Source organism: Quercus lobata, chromosome 8 (assembly GCF_001633185.2).
Source record: "Quercus lobata isolate SW786 chromosome 8, ValleyOak3.0 Primary Assembly, whole genome shotgun sequence".
In the NCBI taxonomy this organism is placed as follows: domain Eukaryota; kingdom Viridiplantae; phylum Streptophyta; class Magnoliopsida; order Fagales; family Fagaceae; genus Quercus; species Quercus lobata.
In genome coordinates this window covers 11,200,772-11,220,488 of record NC_044911.1, presented here as the reverse complement: position 1 = coordinate 11,220,488, position 19,717 = coordinate 11,200,772, and the positions used below count along the sequence as shown (strand labels likewise).

The 19,717-nt window shown below is 36.3% G+C and overlaps 1 protein-coding gene across 1 annotated transcript; it reads right to left on the bottom strand.

The window, feature by feature from the left end:
• Positions 1-3,918: 3,918 nt before the first annotated feature.
• LOC115956356 (F-box/LRR-repeat protein At3g26922-like) lies at positions 3,919-6,137 on the bottom strand. The gene is made up of 4 exons (XM_031074761.1): positions 5,127-6,137; positions 4,892-5,032; positions 4,539-4,803; positions 3,919-3,935 (listed from the first exon to the last, which is right to left on the bottom strand). The coding sequence occupies exons 1-4, from the start codon at positions 6,099-6,101 to the stop codon at positions 3,919-3,921; spliced, it is 1,398 nt and encodes a 465-aa protein (XP_030930621.1). The 5' UTR covers positions 6,102-6,137.
• Positions 6,138-19,717: the final 13,580 nt, after the last annotated feature.

The following is a 19,717-nucleotide window of genomic DNA, read 5'->3' as shown; positions in this document are numbered from 1 at the left end:
GAAATGTAAAAACCCCAAATTATGATGAATGGAAGAAACTAACCTTTAGAAGGAAAAAAGAAAATCAGAAGAGCCTCTAAGCATGCAAACTAATTTAATTTTAAAATGTGCATTTTTTATAGAAAAAAATAGAAATTCAAGTGAAACTCACATAAGTTGTTACAGATAACGATAAAGTGCAGCCAACAAAGGAAAAACTTTGATATTAACGTGTGCACATTTGTTATTGTAAATGAAATTTATAATCGAGTTTGTACGATCATGTAATGATGGTTTGTGCACCCACAAATGCATATATCTCATCACACCACTAGGAAAGAAAAGTACATTAGATAGATAAACTAATAGCAAATTTTTGTGAATAGACAAATTACACCCAACCTCTTGAATGAATAATATAAACAATTAAATATCCGGATAAAAATATTCATATTTTTCTGTTCACTTCAAACATTTCTCAAAAGACATTTATATTTGAGAATTAAAGCAACTGAGAAACTTCTTATGCAGCCTATATAAAGTATAAACCCCACGTTAGTTTGATTTTACTTCTCACATCACACAAAATGATCTACTTGGTTTTTTTAAAACTTTGTGGGCAAAATATAATAGCAAAATTTTGAGTCATTGATTACCACGTAGTACCCCAAACCAAGTGTCTTCAAAAGTTCAACTAAATCGAGGCTGATAAAAAATTGTGCCAACAAGGAAAATAAAATACAATTTTCTAAAAATTATTTAAAGAACATCAACCAAACAATAAATTCAAATGCGGGACCTACTATTTTTTATGGTTAGCAAAACAAAAAATTATATTTAAATCCTCTTATCAAATAGACCCTAAAATTTCCACTAAAATTTCCAATGAATGGTATCTGATTTTTTTTTTGAAGTTATGAAATATTATGATTTTGTGTAGTACAAGTGTACAACTTCCTCTTTTTCCTTATTGCTCAGTTGAGGCTCTATTGGTCTCTCTCAACCCCACACAGGCCTAAGGCGGGGAGACCCGCTCCCCATTATTTTCATCATACTGACATATTTCTCAGTTATTTCAAAGAGCAAATCTTAATGGGCTGATGTCTCTCATGGAGTATCTGAGTTTGTATAGAATTATGTCATCCAAATCTTCTTCTTCTTCTTCTTCTTCTTTTTTTTTTTTTTTTTTTTTTTTGGGTTAAATCATCCAAATCTTCAATCTTCTTCAATAGCAACCTAAGCAACAATCTTCCTCGGGTTTCCAATAAAAACTATTAAAACTATTGGATTTTTAGATAATAATGTGTAATGGACCAAGAGGTCCAATTATATGATAAGTCCATGTACTCCTAAGTCCTAATCCTAGTACATGTAGTCTCCAGATATACCCTATTAGGTTTTATTGTGCAATACACACTGATAATATTGCTAAAAGTAACAATGTAGTTGTCAAGAGCTTATCTAGTAAATGTAGGCCGAACCACATAGCCTTAGTGTTCTCTCTCATTCTCTTATCCTACTTTTACTCGCTACAATTTTCCCAAACTGTTTTCTTTTTCTCTTTAAATTTTGATTTTGAACAGAAATAAAAAGCATTTTCGTTGCTAATATTGTTGAGAAAATCAATTCCAAAACACAAGGATGGAAAACAAAAGTTCTTTCAAATGCTGGCAGGGTTACATTTGCAAAATCTGTAGTTGTTGCCATTTTTATGTATTCCAGGGTTATCTTGTCTTTGCTCTAACATTGATGTTTCTAAAAGAAATTTTATTTGGATCAGATGGGATGGAAAAGAAATGCTGTATGGAATTTTGGGATTCTTTATGCAAATTGAAACGTGTTGGGGGTCACGGTCGATCTCAAGATAGCAGTGGATTTTAATCAAGCTCTCATAGAAAAATTAACCTGAATGCTTGCAGAAGAAAATATCAAAGAATGGGTGAAGATGAGGAGATCCAAAATTCCAAATACTTACGAGCCATTCCTTCCTCAAAGCCCCTGAAGCCCAACCCTTGCTCTTGGCTATCGTTAAGTTCCAGGAACCTCAAAAAGAAATTTGCTTGTTTTTAAATTGGCACTGGGAGCTCAATTAATATATGGGAGGATAAGGTAGCTCTTGACCATGACAAGCCGAAATTTCCTTAAAACAGTCCTTGCTCTTGGCTATGATAAGGTAGTTTCTTGGCACACTTTCAACAAAAAGTTTTCAGCAAATTTAAGCTAAATCAGTTGTTTCCAAACATACACTAAAATCAGGGAGAGATACAGATTGGCCAATCAATGCCACCATAAGAAAATCAAGTATTTTGTTTGTCCGATGCATTTAAGCCAATGAGCTCTAGATCAAATAACACCTCCCCCATGGTAAGAAAACAACGTACTGTGGTAAGTATCAGGACCACTGAGTAGGACCATAGCTTAAAAACAAGAATAAAAGACTGATCTGTTGAACATAAATGACCACTGGAAGAGAGGCTATCCCCATTCAATGATAACTAGACACAAAACAGCCAAGAATGACACTTCCAAAATGGAGATGCAGGATAAGCAAATGATGAAAGTTGGTTCTGATAAGGCCAACTTACATTTGGTAGACATGCATCCTTAGGACAACATTTATATACAAAGTGAGGGAGGTTTTGATATTGCATCAGAAAGTAGACTTTAGAACAACCCAGAGAAAGCACACACTACAAGTGGATCTTGATCCAAAGCAATTGGTTGCGTTACAGCAGAAAGCCAAAGCAACTCAACATAACAGACGTGCACACACTCTTTTATATGGTGTGGGATGAGAAGGAACTGAGGAGGAAATCTTATTGATAATGAGCATACTAGATAATCTCCTAAAGAAACTAATAAAGAAATGGAAATTGAGATGAGATTATGAGAAGCATTGATGAATATAGGTAGATCCTAATATAAAGAAATCATAAATTTTTGGGTTTTATTTTTTAAGAATGAAATAATAAATTTTTGTTTGTCCTATTCTCTGGTGCAAGAGGACAAAAGACAAAAATAACAGTAGCAAAAACAGTAATAAAAGCAAATCAAAAAAATGAAGAAGAAAGTATAAGAATTAGATAGATGGGAAAATTGTCTATTCATGTTTTTTTTTTTTTTTTTTTTTTTTTTTTTTTTTTTTTTTGTGGCAGGTTACAGATATGAACTAACAGGTTCTCCATAAACTAAGTAAGCATATCAGAATTCGAACACATTGACATTAGAAGAACTACAACTTTTAGGATCTAGAAGCGTCCTAGTCAAAATATAAAAACGTTTAAGAATTAAGATACGGGTGTTTAAACAGCCCAAAAAGGGGTCCTTACCACATCAGAATTCGAACACATTGACATTAGAAGAACTACAACTTTTAGGATCTAGAAGCGTCCTAGTCAAAATATAAAAACGTTTAAGAATTAAGATACGGGTGTTTAAACAGCCCAAAAAGGGGTCCTTACCACTACTAAATACCCATCTTTTTTTGTTTTTTTTTTTGATAAGTGAGTTTTGGCCTAGGGGAAGGGGGAGAAGGAAATTCAAACTAGTGACTTCCACTTTATGAGGCATCGTCCCTTGCCAATTGTGCTACCACTTGGGATTGACTACTAAAAACCATCTATATACATGAATTCATGAACGAAACATGGATCGCAAAGCACTTTTACGTACAAGAACCTAGAAGTTCATTAATAAACAAATGGCTGCAAGTATTTAATAAATACAAACAGTAATAAAGCAAAAGCTCCCAAAAAGATTTAACTTTGAATCTTACTTTACCATTTCATCTACACCAAGAAGTGCATCATACTATATATAATCCCTTTAGGGTGCATAGGGTACCCTAGACCCTGCATATATACATATATATAGTGCAATAAGCATTCAAAACCCAGCTCATGGTCAAGACACATAATGAAGTTGCCACCGATTAGGCAATTACTCCAAAGAGTTATCTCCAAGAGTACAAATATGCGTGAATAAATATAGAAAAATTAAATTTGAGAGGGAAAGTGTATTTCAATTTTTTTTTTTTTATTATTATATATTGGTAAGTCAGACATTTGTCTTGTGAGTCTTGAACCAATGACCATACCCTCCATCCTATTATTGAGCAAGGACTAACTGTCATTTGAATTAAAGCTAACTAGTAGTATTTCAGAACTTACAATTGTTTCTTTCAAAATATAAGTTTTGAGGTCACAGTTTTGATAGAAACAAAAATTATTTTACCATTTCAATTGTCATAGTTAGGCCACAGATTGATTGATCCAGATATTTCCAGCTATATGTGGTGGCAAGAACTTATTTATGAAAATTCCTTTATCAAAATGTTGGCCTGATTCAAAAACCAGCTATACGTATCTTATGAAGGTCGAATGGACGTTCTGCATATTAGTTATCACAAACCCAGGGAACTTCTATAAAACATTCTCACCCAAATAACAACCACAAAATAGTAATGTCACTTTACCACATAAAGAGGTTACATTATACAGATAAAATATTTGCAACATACCTTCAAAACTAGTTGCTAAGTACCAGTTAAAGTTATATACCTTTCTCAACTGTAATTAGACATGTTGTTGAGAGCCTTGGGAACATTGATAGTGTCTCAAAAACATCTTCCTTCGAAAGTTTAGCGGGAATTTTGATTGTCATTGTGTTCAAGGCTCTTGCCTCCTTTAAAATATACTTTACGAATTCGACTTCATGTTCCAATTTTTCAAATCCACCAAAATTAAAAGTTGTAAGGCGTGATGACAGACAACCAGGAGCATCCGGTAGCTCCATCCAGCATAATCGATTTTCATTATCATAATCCTAATGACAACATACACAGGACAGTAGATCGTAAGTGTAAATCTAGCGAACATTAATTAACAATATCTTCTGATTATCTTAAACTAACCTTATTAAGGTCAACAACTTCCAAATTAGGAGCCACTAGGAGCAAGGCTAGTAACACGTGCCAGTTAGATGGAGTAACTTTAAAGTTCAATCGGACCAAATTTTGGAACATAGAAGGATAAATAGAACCAAAGGCAATGCACTGCACCACAAGATTATAAACACAAGAAAGTTAAAAAAACTAGAAATTTTTGGGCTTTAATAAAAACATGGCAAAAGACAAAAAGGGGTATTACTTCTTTGTCACCAGGAAACAACGAAAGGAACTTTGCATTGTTTAGTGCTCTAAGAAGCTTGAATACCCTGTCTCCATAATATATCTCATATACACGAGTCCAATCTTCAAGAGCACAAATATCGACACGTGCTTCAATTAAATGGGCTAGTTTTTCATGGAAAAGGATGTTGCGCAAATGACCAGAAAATCGAAAGTACTCGAGAGCTGGGGTGTGTATCTCGAGATTGTAATCAGGAGGTTCGGGTTTATATGATTTAAACCCAATATGCAAACGTTTCAGGGTATGTACCTTTATTTTAAAACTGATCCCATTGTTCGTACAATCTCTTACCACAGACAAATCTTCGAGGACTGGGCAGCCAGAAATGAGGGTCGAGATACTGTTCACCGACCCATATCTAATTTTGGACAGACGCAGAATCTTGAGGCTTGGGAATTGAAAGGAAGGAGGAGGATCGAGAAGAATCCCACCTCTTAATTCGAGAACCACAACTGTTTTGCAAGTGTATAAGCTACTGGGCAACTTGAAATATTCCCCCTCGTAAACATGACTATCGTCTTGGCCGCCATTAAGGTAAATCTCGAGATGGAGTTCTTGGACATTACGGGTTAGAGCGGCGTGGATCCAAGTGTCGAGATGGAAAGAGTTACAAGGAGAATACCATGTGAGGCGAAAACTTCGGAGCGACGGCGCTATGTGTAGAGCCAATACTCTGTACACAATATATGTAAAGCTTATGGGTTTTTTGCAGCAGTTATCTCTGAGGTCGAGTGTGGGGACGAAAATCCAGAGGGGCTTCCACCTGTTCGACAAAATGGCTGTGGCGACGGCTTCTTTGGTTGGAAGGAAAGAAAGGATGTGGTAGAGAAGAGAGTCCGGTAGGTTGCTGATCCTGTCAGTGTCGATCACTGCGTCTCTGTTGAGAGTGAGTTCCGTACATTTTGACATCGAATGAGCGGATGATTCGCCCATCGACACTTCGCAAGAAATTAAAAATGAAAGGGAGAAGAGAAGGGCTGGGTTTAGTGAAGAAGAAAGAAAAAAAGAGATAAAAATGGCTAGAGGAAGAAACAAAAAAAAAAAAAAAAAAAAAAATGAAAAGGAGGAGCTGGGTTTGGTTTCCGTGAAGAAGAAAGAAACAAGGTGGAGAAGAAGTAGAAAAGAGAGGGAGAGAAAAAAGATTATTTTAATGTAGAAGAGAGAGAAACCAATTAAAATATAGTATATTTTTTAAAACTTTCGAGTAACAAAAAACTGTTAAGAGCGCTCACAGTAAAGGGAGCAACTTTGTGTAAAACTTTCCTTCTTTTTTACCCTAAAGTCCGCTTTTTTTCTTTCTTTTTTTAATACATTTATTTTTATAAAACACCCACATCAATTCAATTGAGTTTTTTGGTTAAATATTGCAAAAAACAGAATTTATTGTTATTATAAGCACTGTTCAAGTTATTTAGTATAATAAAGAGAGAGACTAAATTTCGGCAACACTGTTGTCGAAATTGTAAGAAAAAGTATGAGATCAATTGAGTTTTTTGGCTAAATATTGCAAAAAACAGAGTTTTTTTTGTTGATATAGGCACTGTTTAAAGTTATTTAGCAATGAGGAGAGAGATTGAATTTCGGCAACACCGTTGCCGAAATTGTAAGAAAAAGTATGAAAGAGAAGAAAGTTGAGTGATGTGATTAGGAGGGAGAAAAAATGAATTTCGGTAATACGGTGTTGTCGAAATTGTAAGAAAAAGTATGAAAGAAAATAAAGTTGAGTGATGTGATTGGGAGGGAGAAAAAATGAATTTCAGTAATAATACTACTGAAATTCATTCTACTGTCCAAGCTCTACCCGTGAAGTGCCCCAGTAGAAGTGCCCGAATGATTTACCAACTGAGGAGAGAAAAAATATGAATTGTGGCAACCATGTTGCCGAAAATGAGAGAAAAAAAAGTAGTTGTCGAAATTTGGGCGGGATTTAAAAAAAAATATGCTACGTCTATAATATTTTTACAATATTTTCATAACAAATCACAGATGATTATTTGTTATTAGTTCAAATTTGAATTGAACATTAAGATTACTTTTTTAATCTAACAATAATAACCAGTAACAACCTGCCATTTAAAATTTGTTGTAAAAATAATGCGCATATATCATTTCTCAAAATTAAAAAATGGCAATTGATTTGTGGCAATTACATTACCGAAATAGAGGGGAAAAAAATTGTGACAATGGATTTGTGACAATACTATTGTAGAAATAGAAAGAAAAAAAATTGTAAGAATGAATTTGTGATAATAACATTACCGAAATATGAGTAGAAAAAAAAAATTATTGCAATTGGTTCGTAGCGTCTCTCTTTTTTTGACCTTTTCCAATTGGTTAATTTCGGCCTCGGAGTTGTACCTAGGGGTCAAAAGGGCAGCGTATATTGTTGAATTTTGTCACCTCCAGGATCGAGGTAGGCCCATCTAACTTTTACGGAGTTGCATTTTTATCAACCTTTCGGCGGATCTCATTATCAAAAAATATATATGCTATATAAATATAAAAAGCCAAATGTCGAAATATAATCCTTATATATTGCTTGTTGGGGAATTCTAGCCTTTTGCCTTTAATTTTTAAAAAATTTAGCAATATGCTCCTATTTCGAAACTATATAGGAATATACCCCTGTTTCGATACTCGATTATCTTAAAATCAAGTTTCAATGAAATACTTGATTAGTAGAAAATCGAGTTATGACCAATAAAACTTTAAAAAAAATAATAAAAAAATGCATGGAACTCGATTTTAGGGAAGTCGAGTTCAAAAACGCTGATATAGTGCTTTAAAACATCACTATAGGGTTTAAAAACGCCACTATAGGGCTCCCTGAACCTGATATGGTGATACTCATAAAAAAAATTTTGCAAGAAAACGCCGCTATAGGGCTTTAAAACATCACTGTATGGCTTAAAAACGCTACTATAGGGCTCCCTCGTTATGGAAGAAATCACACTCATAAAACATTTGCATCTATAGGATTTTAAAACATCATTATAAGGCTTAAAAACGCCGCTATAGGACTCCCTGAATATGGGGCGATCACACTTATAAAATTTATTTTGCATGGAACTCGATTTCCTGAAAGTCGAGTTTCATGCAATTTATTTTTTTTTAAGCTTGATCGGGCATAACTCGATTTTCTATGAATCGAGTATTTAATTGAACTCGATTTTAGAGTAATCGAGTATCGAAACAAGGGCACACCCCTATATAGTTTGTAAACGTGAGCATATTGCCAATTTTTTAAAAAATTAAGGGTAAAGTACCGAAATCTCCCTGCTTTTTGTACACACTATAGAATTTCTTTGATTTAAATCAACACAAGTTTGCAAAAATGAAAAGAAAAAGTAAATCTACTTTAATCATCTATCATCATTGCCACAATCCTATTTCAGTAATGCTATTGTCACAAATCAATTGTAACAATTTTTTCTCTCTCCTATTTCAACAATATTATTACCACAAATCAATTACCACTCTTTTTTTCTTTTTTTTTGGAGAAATGATATGTGCACACTATTTTTACAATATTTTTATAACAAATCCTAAATGGCAGGTTGTTATTGTTGGATTAAAAAAGTAATATCAGTGTTAAATTTAAATTTGAATTAATAACAAACAATTACCCGTAATTTGTTGTGAAAATATTGTAAAAAATATTGTGGACATAGCACCTTTTTTTTAATTCCTCCCTAGATTTCGATAACCATTTTTTTTCCTCCCATTTTTCGCAACTTGGTTGCCACAATTCATATTTTATCTCTCCTCAATTGGTAAATCATTCAGGCACTCCAACTGGGGCACTTCACAGGCAGAGCTTGGGCAGTGGAATGAATTTTGGTAATATCATTATCGAAATTCATTTTTTCTCCCTCCCAGTCACATCACTCAACTTTCTTCTCTCTTATACATTTTTTTACAATTTCAGCAACAGTGTTGCGGAAATTCAATCTCTCTCCTCATTTTGCTAAATAACTTTGAACAGTGCCTATAACTGTTTTTTGCAATATTTATCCAAAAGACTCTCAATTTATCTATTCTACACTCTATTTTATTTAAATAATCATTTTTCTCACTTTTTTTATTATTTTATCTCAAACTCTCTCTCTCTCAACTCACGAGACTCGAGAAGACCAAAAAGAGGATTTCCTACCTTTGTGTTTGACCTAGTCTCTCCCAAGTCTTCCCTAAGGTTGTGAAATTGGTCGTTCCTTCTCTGAAAGGACTGTATTTCCCCTGAGACAACCCTGTTGTCTATAGGACTAGTGGTTGCTTCCTTCAAGGGATTCGAGAAACAGTTTAGTATTCTTTTCTTTTTTAACTTCTACATTTTTTCTCTTTCTATTATTCTCTAATCTTGGCATAGTAGTTATGGAAGACCTCTCAAAACAATGGACAAAGTTTTCACTACTAGATAGAGAGGGAGACAAAATAACGTTGGGAAAAAATAGAGGATCAAATGAACATATTATTGCTGCAAAGTTCTTAACCCAAAGAGCTTTGAATGTGAATGCTGTTGGTAGGACTTTTAAACCATTATGGAGGGCGATAAATGGGTTCACAATAAAAAAAACATGGGTAATCACATTCTGCTGTTTGTTTTCGAAAATCTGGAAGATGTACACCGGGTTTACTTAGTGAGCCATGGACATTCGACAAACACTTAATGGTGGTTCAGAAGTATGAAAAAAACACTCCTTTACAAGACGTTAGCTTTAACAAAACCTCTCTATGGGTGCAGGTTTTTGACATTCCAGTAAGATACATGACAAAGGTGGTGGCAGAGGATATTTGTAGTGCTGTTGGAGAGGTGTGCCTCTCGGAAACTCACCCAACGAAGGTTGGAGGTAGTTTTGTGCAGGTTAGGGTCAGAGTGGATACGACCCAGCCATTATGCCATGGAAGAGTGGTAGACTTGGAAGAGGGTGGCCGTGTCTGGGTTTCCTTTAAATATGAAAGGTTACCCATTATATGTTATTGGTGTGGGCATCTTGATCACGATGAGAGAGATTGTCCTATGTGGATTGGAAGCAAGGGTACTCTAAAGCATCAGGATAAACAGTTTGGTCCTTTCATGCGTGCTTCTCTGACTATCAACCCAAGAAAAATTGTTCTGCATGTGTCGGGCTTCTATGAAGACAGAGAGGGTCACCAACATAGCTGTGAGAAGCAAAAAGAAAGCTCTGGTAGTCATTCGAAGATGGCAACTTCATTGGAAAACACTCTTCCCCCCTCTTCCAGTGAAAAAGCAGATACGGATACCTCATTAGTGGCGGTGAATGCAATAAATGTGGAAGTACCTTTGGTAGTTTCAAGATCGCGGATTGATGTTGAAATGACAACTGACACTCTAGATAAAGCTGCTTCTTCCTCTCCACCAACTGGTTTTCACCATCCCAATGGAAGGGACGTAAACACAATGGAAGGCGGATCCTCATTGGGTGCTACGGAACCCCTTCCAAAGATCTCAAATCAAGTACTTGATCCTAAAATCACGGGAACATATGCTAAGGGTGACCCATTTTTAGTTAAGCTCCAAGAAATTGACTGTGACTTACAAAAGTTTGAAAATGTCCCATGTGAAGAAAGGGAGTGCACAATGAATAAACAAAGTGCTCAGGTACTCCAAACAGGGGGCAATCAGAATGGGGAGATAGGCTTATTGGGATCTACAATAGGTGAACAAAAGAAGAGTGGGGAAAAAGGAAAAAGTAAAGTCTCTAAAGGGCCGGCTAGGGATGGAAAAATAGGAGTTGGGCCCAGCCCACAGAAGGAAATAAAAAAAGGGCTATGGACCAGAATTAATAGGCCCATTTATGATACAGGGGAGGAGGTTTCTTATGGGGCTGCTGGATTAAAACGTAAAGCCAGGGAGACTCAAGCCCGGGAGGAATTCAACACAGAGAAGGAAAAAAAACAAAAGATAGAGGAGGTGACAAACAAACAAAGTGTGTTGTCTACTACACAATGGGCATCAACGGAGGTTGCAGAGCAACCCCGCCGGGAGCAATGAGTATCCTTTCTTGGAACTGTCGGGGGCTTAGGAACCGATAGATAGTTCAAGAGCTCGGTGATTTAGTCTGGGCACAAGATCCCACAGTGGTGGTTTTAGCCGAAACATGGTTAGTTGATTCTAGGCTTGCTAGTTTATGCGACTCTCTTCGATTCGGTCATCACCATGGGGTTTCAAGTTTAACTTGTAAGGGTGGTTTAGTGATGTTTTGGAAGAAAGCCTTTGATTTACAAGTTACATCTTCCTCAAAAAATCATATTGATGTTTTGATCAATAGGGGAAAGGAAAATGTGTGGCGCTTTATAGGTTTTTACGGAATACCAAAAACACAGCTTCGTATGCTTTCATGGGACTTGTTATGTGAATTAAACAATCACTTCTTTGTGTCGTGGTTGTGTAGAGGAGATTTTAATGAACTTTTGAAGTCTCATGAAAAATTGGGGGGCCGTTTAAGACCTTATGGTCAGATGCAAAAATTCCCAGAAGCCCTTGATGAGTATGGTTTGTTTGATCTTGGTTTTGTGGGTAGCAAGTTCACGTGGTATAAAACTCATCCGAGTGATAGTGTGTTTGGGAAAGGCTGGATAGAGCTGTTAGTACAGCTGAATGGTTTAATTTATTTCCTGCAACTAAGGTTAAAACTTTGGTTTGTGCATCCTCTGACCATAATCCTATCATGGTCCTACCTGAGGGGATTAATTTAAAGCCTCAACGCCCCTAGCGCTTTGAACACATGTGGCTGGAAAAACAAGGCACCACGACATGGTTTAGAATGCTTGGAAAACTGTCTCCTCTAACCCACCTATGTCAAAAGTGATGCTAAATGTTGGTACATGCAAAACCCAGCTACAAGCTTGGAGCAAGAAGTCTTTTTGTAATGTAGTAACCACTTTATTGGAGAAAAAAGAGATTCTGAAAGAAGCGGAAGAGTCTACGACAAAAGGAGGGAATGTCGATTTTTTTCTCCAATTAAAAGCTGAAGTGGCCGAGCTTTTTAGAGTGGAAGAAAAAATGTGGCAGCAACGTAGCCACGTGCATTGGATGGTTTCGGGGGACAAAAACTCTAGCTACTTCCATAACCGCGCTTCGCAGCATTTCCGACAAAACAGCATCACTGAACTCAAAGATTCATAGGGCAGAAAGGTTTCGGGTGATGATGGGGTCTCAGCAATGATTGTTGAGTATTATAAACATTTGTTTACCACCTCAAATCTGCTTGACATCGAGGAAGTAGTTCAATTTACAAAACAGGTGGTGTCTGAAGATATGAACAACTATTTAATCAAAAACTTCTCAAAGGAGGAAGTGGAGGTTGTGCTGAAGCAAATGGCCTCTTTAAAAGCTCCAGGACCTAATGGAATGCCGCCAATCTTCTTTCAACATTATTGGGAGAGCATTGGGGACGATGTTGTCAAAGCAGTGGTGTCTTGCCTAAATTCAAATTCTATTGAGCCAGGTTTGAATCAAACTTTTATTACTCTTATTCCTATGGGAAAGAGTCCCGAATTTGTTTCTGAATTTCGTCCCATTGCCCTTTGTAATATCTTGTATAAACTTGTCTCAAAAGTGTTGGCAAACAGGCTGAAGAAAATTTTACCCCATGTTATTTCTGAATCTCAGAGTGCATTTCAATCGGATAAAGCTATTTCTGATAATATCTTGGTGACCTTTGAGACTTTGCACCATATGAAAAGAAAAAGAACAGGAAAAATGGGTCACATGGCATTAAAACTGGATATGTATAAAGCGTACGATTGGTTGGAATGGGTTTTCCTTCAAAGGATTATGGAGAGGATGGGCTTCCATTCGAAGTGGATAGGTTGGATTATAGAATGTGTTAAATCCGTGTCATATTCGATCCTAGTCAATGGAGAACCAAAAGGCCATATTATTCCCACACGAGGTATTCGCCAGGGTGATCCTCTCTCCCATTATCTTTTTTTATTATGCTCTAAAGGTCTAAATGGTTTAATTGAGCATGCAGTGGACTGTAAACATATTGAGGGTGTCTCTCTTTGTAGAAATGGGCCAAAGATCTCTCACCTCCTTTTTGCAGATGATAGCCTATTTTTTTTGTCGAGTTAGAGTGGGGGACGTGGAAAAAATTCAGGAGGTTTTGGGAATGTATGAGCGGGCTTCAGGGCAAAAAATTAACTCGGACAAGACTACTCTCTTTTTTAGCAATGATACCTCATTTGATACAAAGGAAGAATTAAAGATCTTGCTTGGGGTGCCAGAAATTAAGGAATATGAAAGGTACTTAGGATTACCAACGATAGTGGGAAGAAAAAAAAAAGGCGAGCTTAAATTTCATAAAAGATAGAGTGTGGGGAAAACTCCAAGTGTGGAAAGAAAAACTATTGTCGCAAGCAGGAAAAGAAGTTCTCTTGAAGGTGGTGGTTCAAGCCATTCTGACGTTTGCAATGAGTTGTTTCCACTTACCTATGGGTCTTTGTCATAACATTGAGATGCTCATCCGAAAATTTTGGTGGGGACAAGGGGGTGATAGAAGAAAAATCCATTGGGCAAAATAGGAGGTTTTATGCCAACCAAAGAGTGAGGAGGGATTAGGCTTTAAAGATCTTTGCAAATTTAACAAAGCTATGTTGGCTAAGCAGGTGTGGAGATTGATTCAAGATAAGGAATCTCTATTTTATAGAGTTTTTAAGGCAAAGTATTTTCCAAAATGCTCAATTTTTGAAGCTAAATCTTCTTATGGATCTTCCGCATGGAAGGATATTCTGTGGTCTAGGGACTTAATTGAAAGGGGATCCTTCTAGAGAATTAGTGATGGGAATTCGGTTCAAATTTTTAAAGATGCTTGGCTGCCAAGTTCTGAAGGCCGTATCAGCTTTCCAGTGTTGCATCTAGCACCGGAGTCTATAGTAGACTCTTTGATAAATGGTGCTTCAGGTTGGTGGAATACAAATCTCATTGATTTGTGTTTTTACCCTCCTAAAGTAAATTTGATCAAATCTCTGCCTCTGTGCTCTATTCCACAACCTGACACTTTGATTTGGAGACTAGAAAAATTGTGCTGCTATTCAGTGAAGTCAGGCTATAAGTTCCTTTGCAAATTTCTTACTCCTGACTCCAATCGTACTCAAACCTCAAATTCTATGAAGAGTTTCTGGAAAAGCATTTGGAAACTGAAAGTTCCTGGTAAGATAAAACATTTTCTCTGGAAGGCCTACACAAATTCACTACCCACAAAAGAAAATCTTCTGAAGCGAAAAATCCTTCAAGAATTAGGCTATCCTCGTTGTTCTAGCAGCTCGGAATCTGTTTTGCACACCTTATGGAGCTGTACCTACATCAAAGTAGTTTGGAATTCAGATTTTAATTGGGTGGATCAGTTTCCAACGGACTCTAAGTCTTTCTCGGATGTCCTGCAAAAAATCCGAGCAAAACCAGCCTTAGTATATTTATTTGCTACTACAGCCTGGTCAATCTAGTTCCAAAGAAACAAATCTCACCAACAAGACCATCCCCTGCCCCTTCACAACATTGCTAGTTTTGCAAAAAATTATCTCAGTGAATTTAGGGGGTTGGGCAGTCCAAAACCTCTTAGACATCAGACTATTTCTCGCAGATTGTGTCCTCCAGCAGCTGGCTTGGTTAAGATTAACTTTGATGGTGCTTGGTACAATGAATTGGAGAAAGCAGGAATAGGAGTGGTAATCCGAAATGGCAAGGGCCAGGTGTTGGCTGCTATGTCCGAGCAGATTGTAAAACCTCTATTCGTTGAATTATTGGAGCTTTTAGCTGCCAGGCACGCCGTCTCCTTTGCTGCAGAATCAGGTCATGAGTAGGTGGTATGCAAAGGTGATTCTGAATCTGTAGTCAATTCTTTAAGGGGTCTTGGCATGGAAAATTCCCGGGGAGGGCATTTAATTAGGGACATCAAATCCCAATCAAACTCATTTCTGAGTATTTCATTCACTCACGTTGGTCAGCAAGGCAATGCAGTTGCACACGCTTTAGCCCAACGAGCGAGACAATCTTTTTTACCTCAAATCTGGTTGGAATGTGTTCCAACGGATATTATGGCTTTTGTATTGGATGATTATCCTTTTCTTGATTAATATATCAGCAAGTATTTCACTTCTCAAAAAAAAAAAAAAAAAACTCACGAGACTTTCTATTCCAAACTCATTTCGGAAACTCTTCTCTATTCCAACAAAATCACTCCTCTCTATTCCAAACTCCTCTCTGAAATTCTGATCCAAGCATGGCACCGATCTATTCCATCTGAAATCCAATCCAAGCACGGTGCCGATCTCAAACCTAACACTCACACACGACAGAGGATCTGCCGGGCGGCAGCAAGGGAAATTCAGCAGCGGCAGCAAGGGAAAGCCGGCGACAGCAGCAAGGGAGAGCTGGTGTGGGTTTGTGTGGATTTTGGTTTGGGTTTGTGTGGCAGATCATGTGGGTTTGTGTTGATTTTTGTTTGGGTTTGTACGGCAGATCATATGGATTTGTGTTGATTTTTGTTTGGCTTGATTTTGGTTTGGGTTTTGGGATGATTTTTGTTTGGCTTGATTGTTGGGTGGTGCTAAGTTGATGATGGTTGGAGGTTTGTCTTCTTCTTCTTTGCTGTCTCTGTTGGGAAAGAGAGGAATTGAACAGTGAGAGAGAAAAAAACAATAAATTATTGTTATGCACAGCTACAGTAATCATGTATATTTGCACTGTTACTATAGCAAGTGTGCAAATATACACATTTTTACCCCCACTGTGTAGGCAGTTTTGGAGGAAAATTGTACAACTTTTGACACTTTTTGTATTTTGCAATCACTAATGTGGTTGCTCTAAAGGAGGTATAATAGCTATAATGTTATTTTAACAACTAAAACATCAAAATGCAAGCTACAACAATGTTGCTATAAGTTGCTATATCTAAAAAAAAAAAAAAAAAAAATACCAAGAGAACTATAGTGGGCTATCAAAGATAAGAGCATCCACATTGGTGGAGCCATAATTTTAGCTATTTGACTCTACCAAAAGCTACTTTATTTATTTTACCTTCTCACTTTACAAATCATCCAACATCAGTGGTTTTATTTTAGTTTTTAACACAATAAAATAATGTAAACAACACAATAAAATAATATATCTACTATAATAAACAACAAATATTACAATAAATAATATAAGCACCTAATAATAAACAACCACCCACAACCACCCAACAATAACTAGCAAGCCAAGAACAACCACTGCCAAAAACCCAAATTAGCCAAAAACCACCACACAAATTACCACCAACATAGCCACACCACCATTGACTCAAAAAAACCCAGCCACCATGAAACCCAGCCAAACTGCCACCATGAATCCCAGACAAGCCCACGAAATCTAGCAACACCGCCATAGCCAAATTCCTCTACCTCATTTCTACCCTGATCCGTCTAGTGGCGCTCTGAAGTCCGATGAAGGTGGTGCCGATGGAGTTAGTTGGGAACAAGGTTTGCGCATGGTGGGGGATTGCATTATAGGCAAGATGACTTGGCAAGAGGGTGACTGGGAGAGAGATGGGTCAGTGATAGGGCTTGGGTCGGTGATGGAGCTTAGGTTGGCAGTGAAATGGAGGACTAGGCTTGTCAACGTTGGGTGAGCAGTGAGATGGAGGACTGGACTTGTCAGCGAGAGAGCTTGGGTGAGCGATGAGGACTGGGCTTTTCGGTGAGAGTGGAGAAAGAGAAAGCTTGGAGGAGATGGTGAAAAGTAACCGGAACTAAGGAATAAAAGAAAGAGAATATATATATATATATATATATATTATTTTAATGAGAGAGATAATAAAATATACTATTATAATAAAATATACTATATGATTTTAGCTTTTGAGCTACAGTGCACAGCCATTTATGGTTGTGCACTGTAGCTAAGTAGGTAAAATTTTTACCTATAACTCCACCAATGTATCACACTTTTTGTATATGATAGTGCTAAAAATAGCAATTTAACTTTTTAGCACCACCAATACTAATGCTCTAACAGCCCACTGTAGCTCAAAACTTAAAAAAAAAAAAAAAATATATATATATATATATATATTATTATTATTTTATATCTTTCTCTCTCCTCTCCTCTTAAATTTTTTTTTTCTCTTCTCTCTTTATTCTTTGACCAACTTGTTTCTCTCTCTCTCTTTTCTCTTTCTCCTCTCCAAGCTTCTCATTTCTTCTTCTCCATATCTCTACCAACCTCCTCTTCATTTCTTCTTCATTTTTTTTTTAATTTCTTAAGCTATGGCCAAAAATATGTCTATCTCTTTCTTTTATTTTTTTCTTTCTTTCAATTTTTGTTCTCTCTTTTGTGGTGATGATGGGTTTTGTGCCGGTTGTGGGTGGGGTGGTAATGGGTTTTGTGGCCGGTTGTGGGTGTTGTTGTGATGAGTTTGTGGCCACTTGTGGGTGTGATGGTGATGGGTTTTGTTGGCTTTGGTTGTGTTGGGTTTTGTGATCGGTTGTGGGTGTGGTTTCTCTCTCTCTCTCTCTCTCTCTCTCTCTCTCTCTCTCTCTCTCTCTCTCTCTCTCTCTCTCTCTCTCTCTCTCTCTCTCGTGGTAGTGGTGGTGATGGTGGTGGCTAGTAGTGGGTTGGAGGTATATGGTTGTGGCTGGTGGGGCGATGGTGGAGAAAGTGGAAGTGGTTGTTGCTGTTGATTTGGATTTTTTAGTGGTTGTATATCATTACTTTAATGAAAGGACTATTTCGAATCTGAAACTGCTGTTTTTTCAAATCCTTGTATGAATGGTTGCTAGCTTTAGGCTCATTTTCCTTTTCCACCCTATTAAATTTTTTTGATCGTTTTGGGTGACTTGCTTTTTTCTGATTTATATAATTTTTATTACTTATCAAAAAAAAAAATTCTTGATCATTGTACGTTTAAGAGTTTGATTTTGATGTACCCGTAGTGTACTCCCTACATACTTAGGCTATACTTTTTTAATAATAATTTTTTTTACTTAAAAAAAAGGAATATGAAAACATATTGAAAACATTTTTTTTAAAGGGTAGTCCTCACTATTGCTGTTTTTCAATACAATCATCTCTTCCACAAGACATTATAAAAGGAAAAAATGGTGAGTATGAACCAAAGAGTAGTCCTCATTTTCATGAACAATCTCTTTTATAATTTGCTTTCATATTCCACTTTTTTATTGTTATGGTTAGTTAATTGTACTTATCATCTGCAAGGATCCTTTTGCCATATGTTAATTTTTTTTTCCTTTGTTCCTTTTTGGTTTATTGACAGATAAAAGCTGTCCTTGATATGGCTCTGAAGATCAAGTGAATAGTTCTACTATCTGGGACCCCTTCTTTTTCGAGGTTGTGGCACATTTAAACAATGCGACCATTCCTTTTTAATTGATACTCTATCTTGCTTGGCTTTCTAATGTTTTGTGTGGCTTTATTTTTTAATTTTTGTTTAATGAATTCTAATATCTTAGTTGTATATTTCCTAGGTGATCATAGGCCATATGACATTTTTTTCATCAGATAAACATGCTGTGGCAAGTTTGTTTACACCTTTATGTCTTACGAGATTGATTTTCTTTTACACAGTTTGTTAATTTGATCTATTTTTTCTTGGCAATTCTATTGGTAATAGGCCTGGTCTACTGGGAATGAACAAATATGAGTTTGCAAAAACTTACTGTGCAGTCAGAGTTGTCCGGGATTCTCAAGGGAAATTTTATTAGGTAGTCTTTAGAATTGTGTCAGAATGGCACTATGTGGTTTGGATAAATCACTTTTCATACTGCCTTGTGGTTAAGTTGGTGTTTTAACAACCCATTAATAAGCAAAAAACAAAAATCATCATGCTGAGCATGCTTTTCATGAAGATGATGAAAGACCATGTGGCTAACTCTATTTCTTGGGTGATAGAGTTGACCACTTTGTGGATTCTTATCCTATAAGGGATATCTATAAAGACATTGGTAATAGGTAGGCCATGTGATTGGAAAACAGAGAGGCCATATCTTTTATCTAGAGAATTGTGTAATGATATCTATAAGTGTTCTAATCATAAGCTTTTTTTCATATTTTGCTGTTGCAAAGAACTTTTTAAAACATTTCATGTTGTTCTTGTAGGATTTCTCGAAGGGAATTCGCTTGGAAGAGTTGAATGTGTTACTTAGGCAAACTATTATGGTTTGTGCTATTGTTCTCAATATGGTAAAATCTCTCATCTATACTTTCTTTTTCTTTTTCTTTTTTTTTTCAGTTAAACCATTATATATTAACTAAAAAATTAGAGACTCTTTTGATTAGGTCCTAAGCAGCCCATAAATTGCATGAGCACCTAGAGTACGGCCTTAATGTAGCCCACATAGGTATATATATACATATATATATACATATATATATATATATATATTTATATATGTTTTAAACTCTAATATTTTGAAGTTTATTTTTTTAGACCACTAAAATTTAAGGGAAAAAGAAGGTACCAACTAGTAATGAAGTTTGGGGTAGTGACACTGACACATAAACCCCTGAATTTTGGGTAGTGACTAAG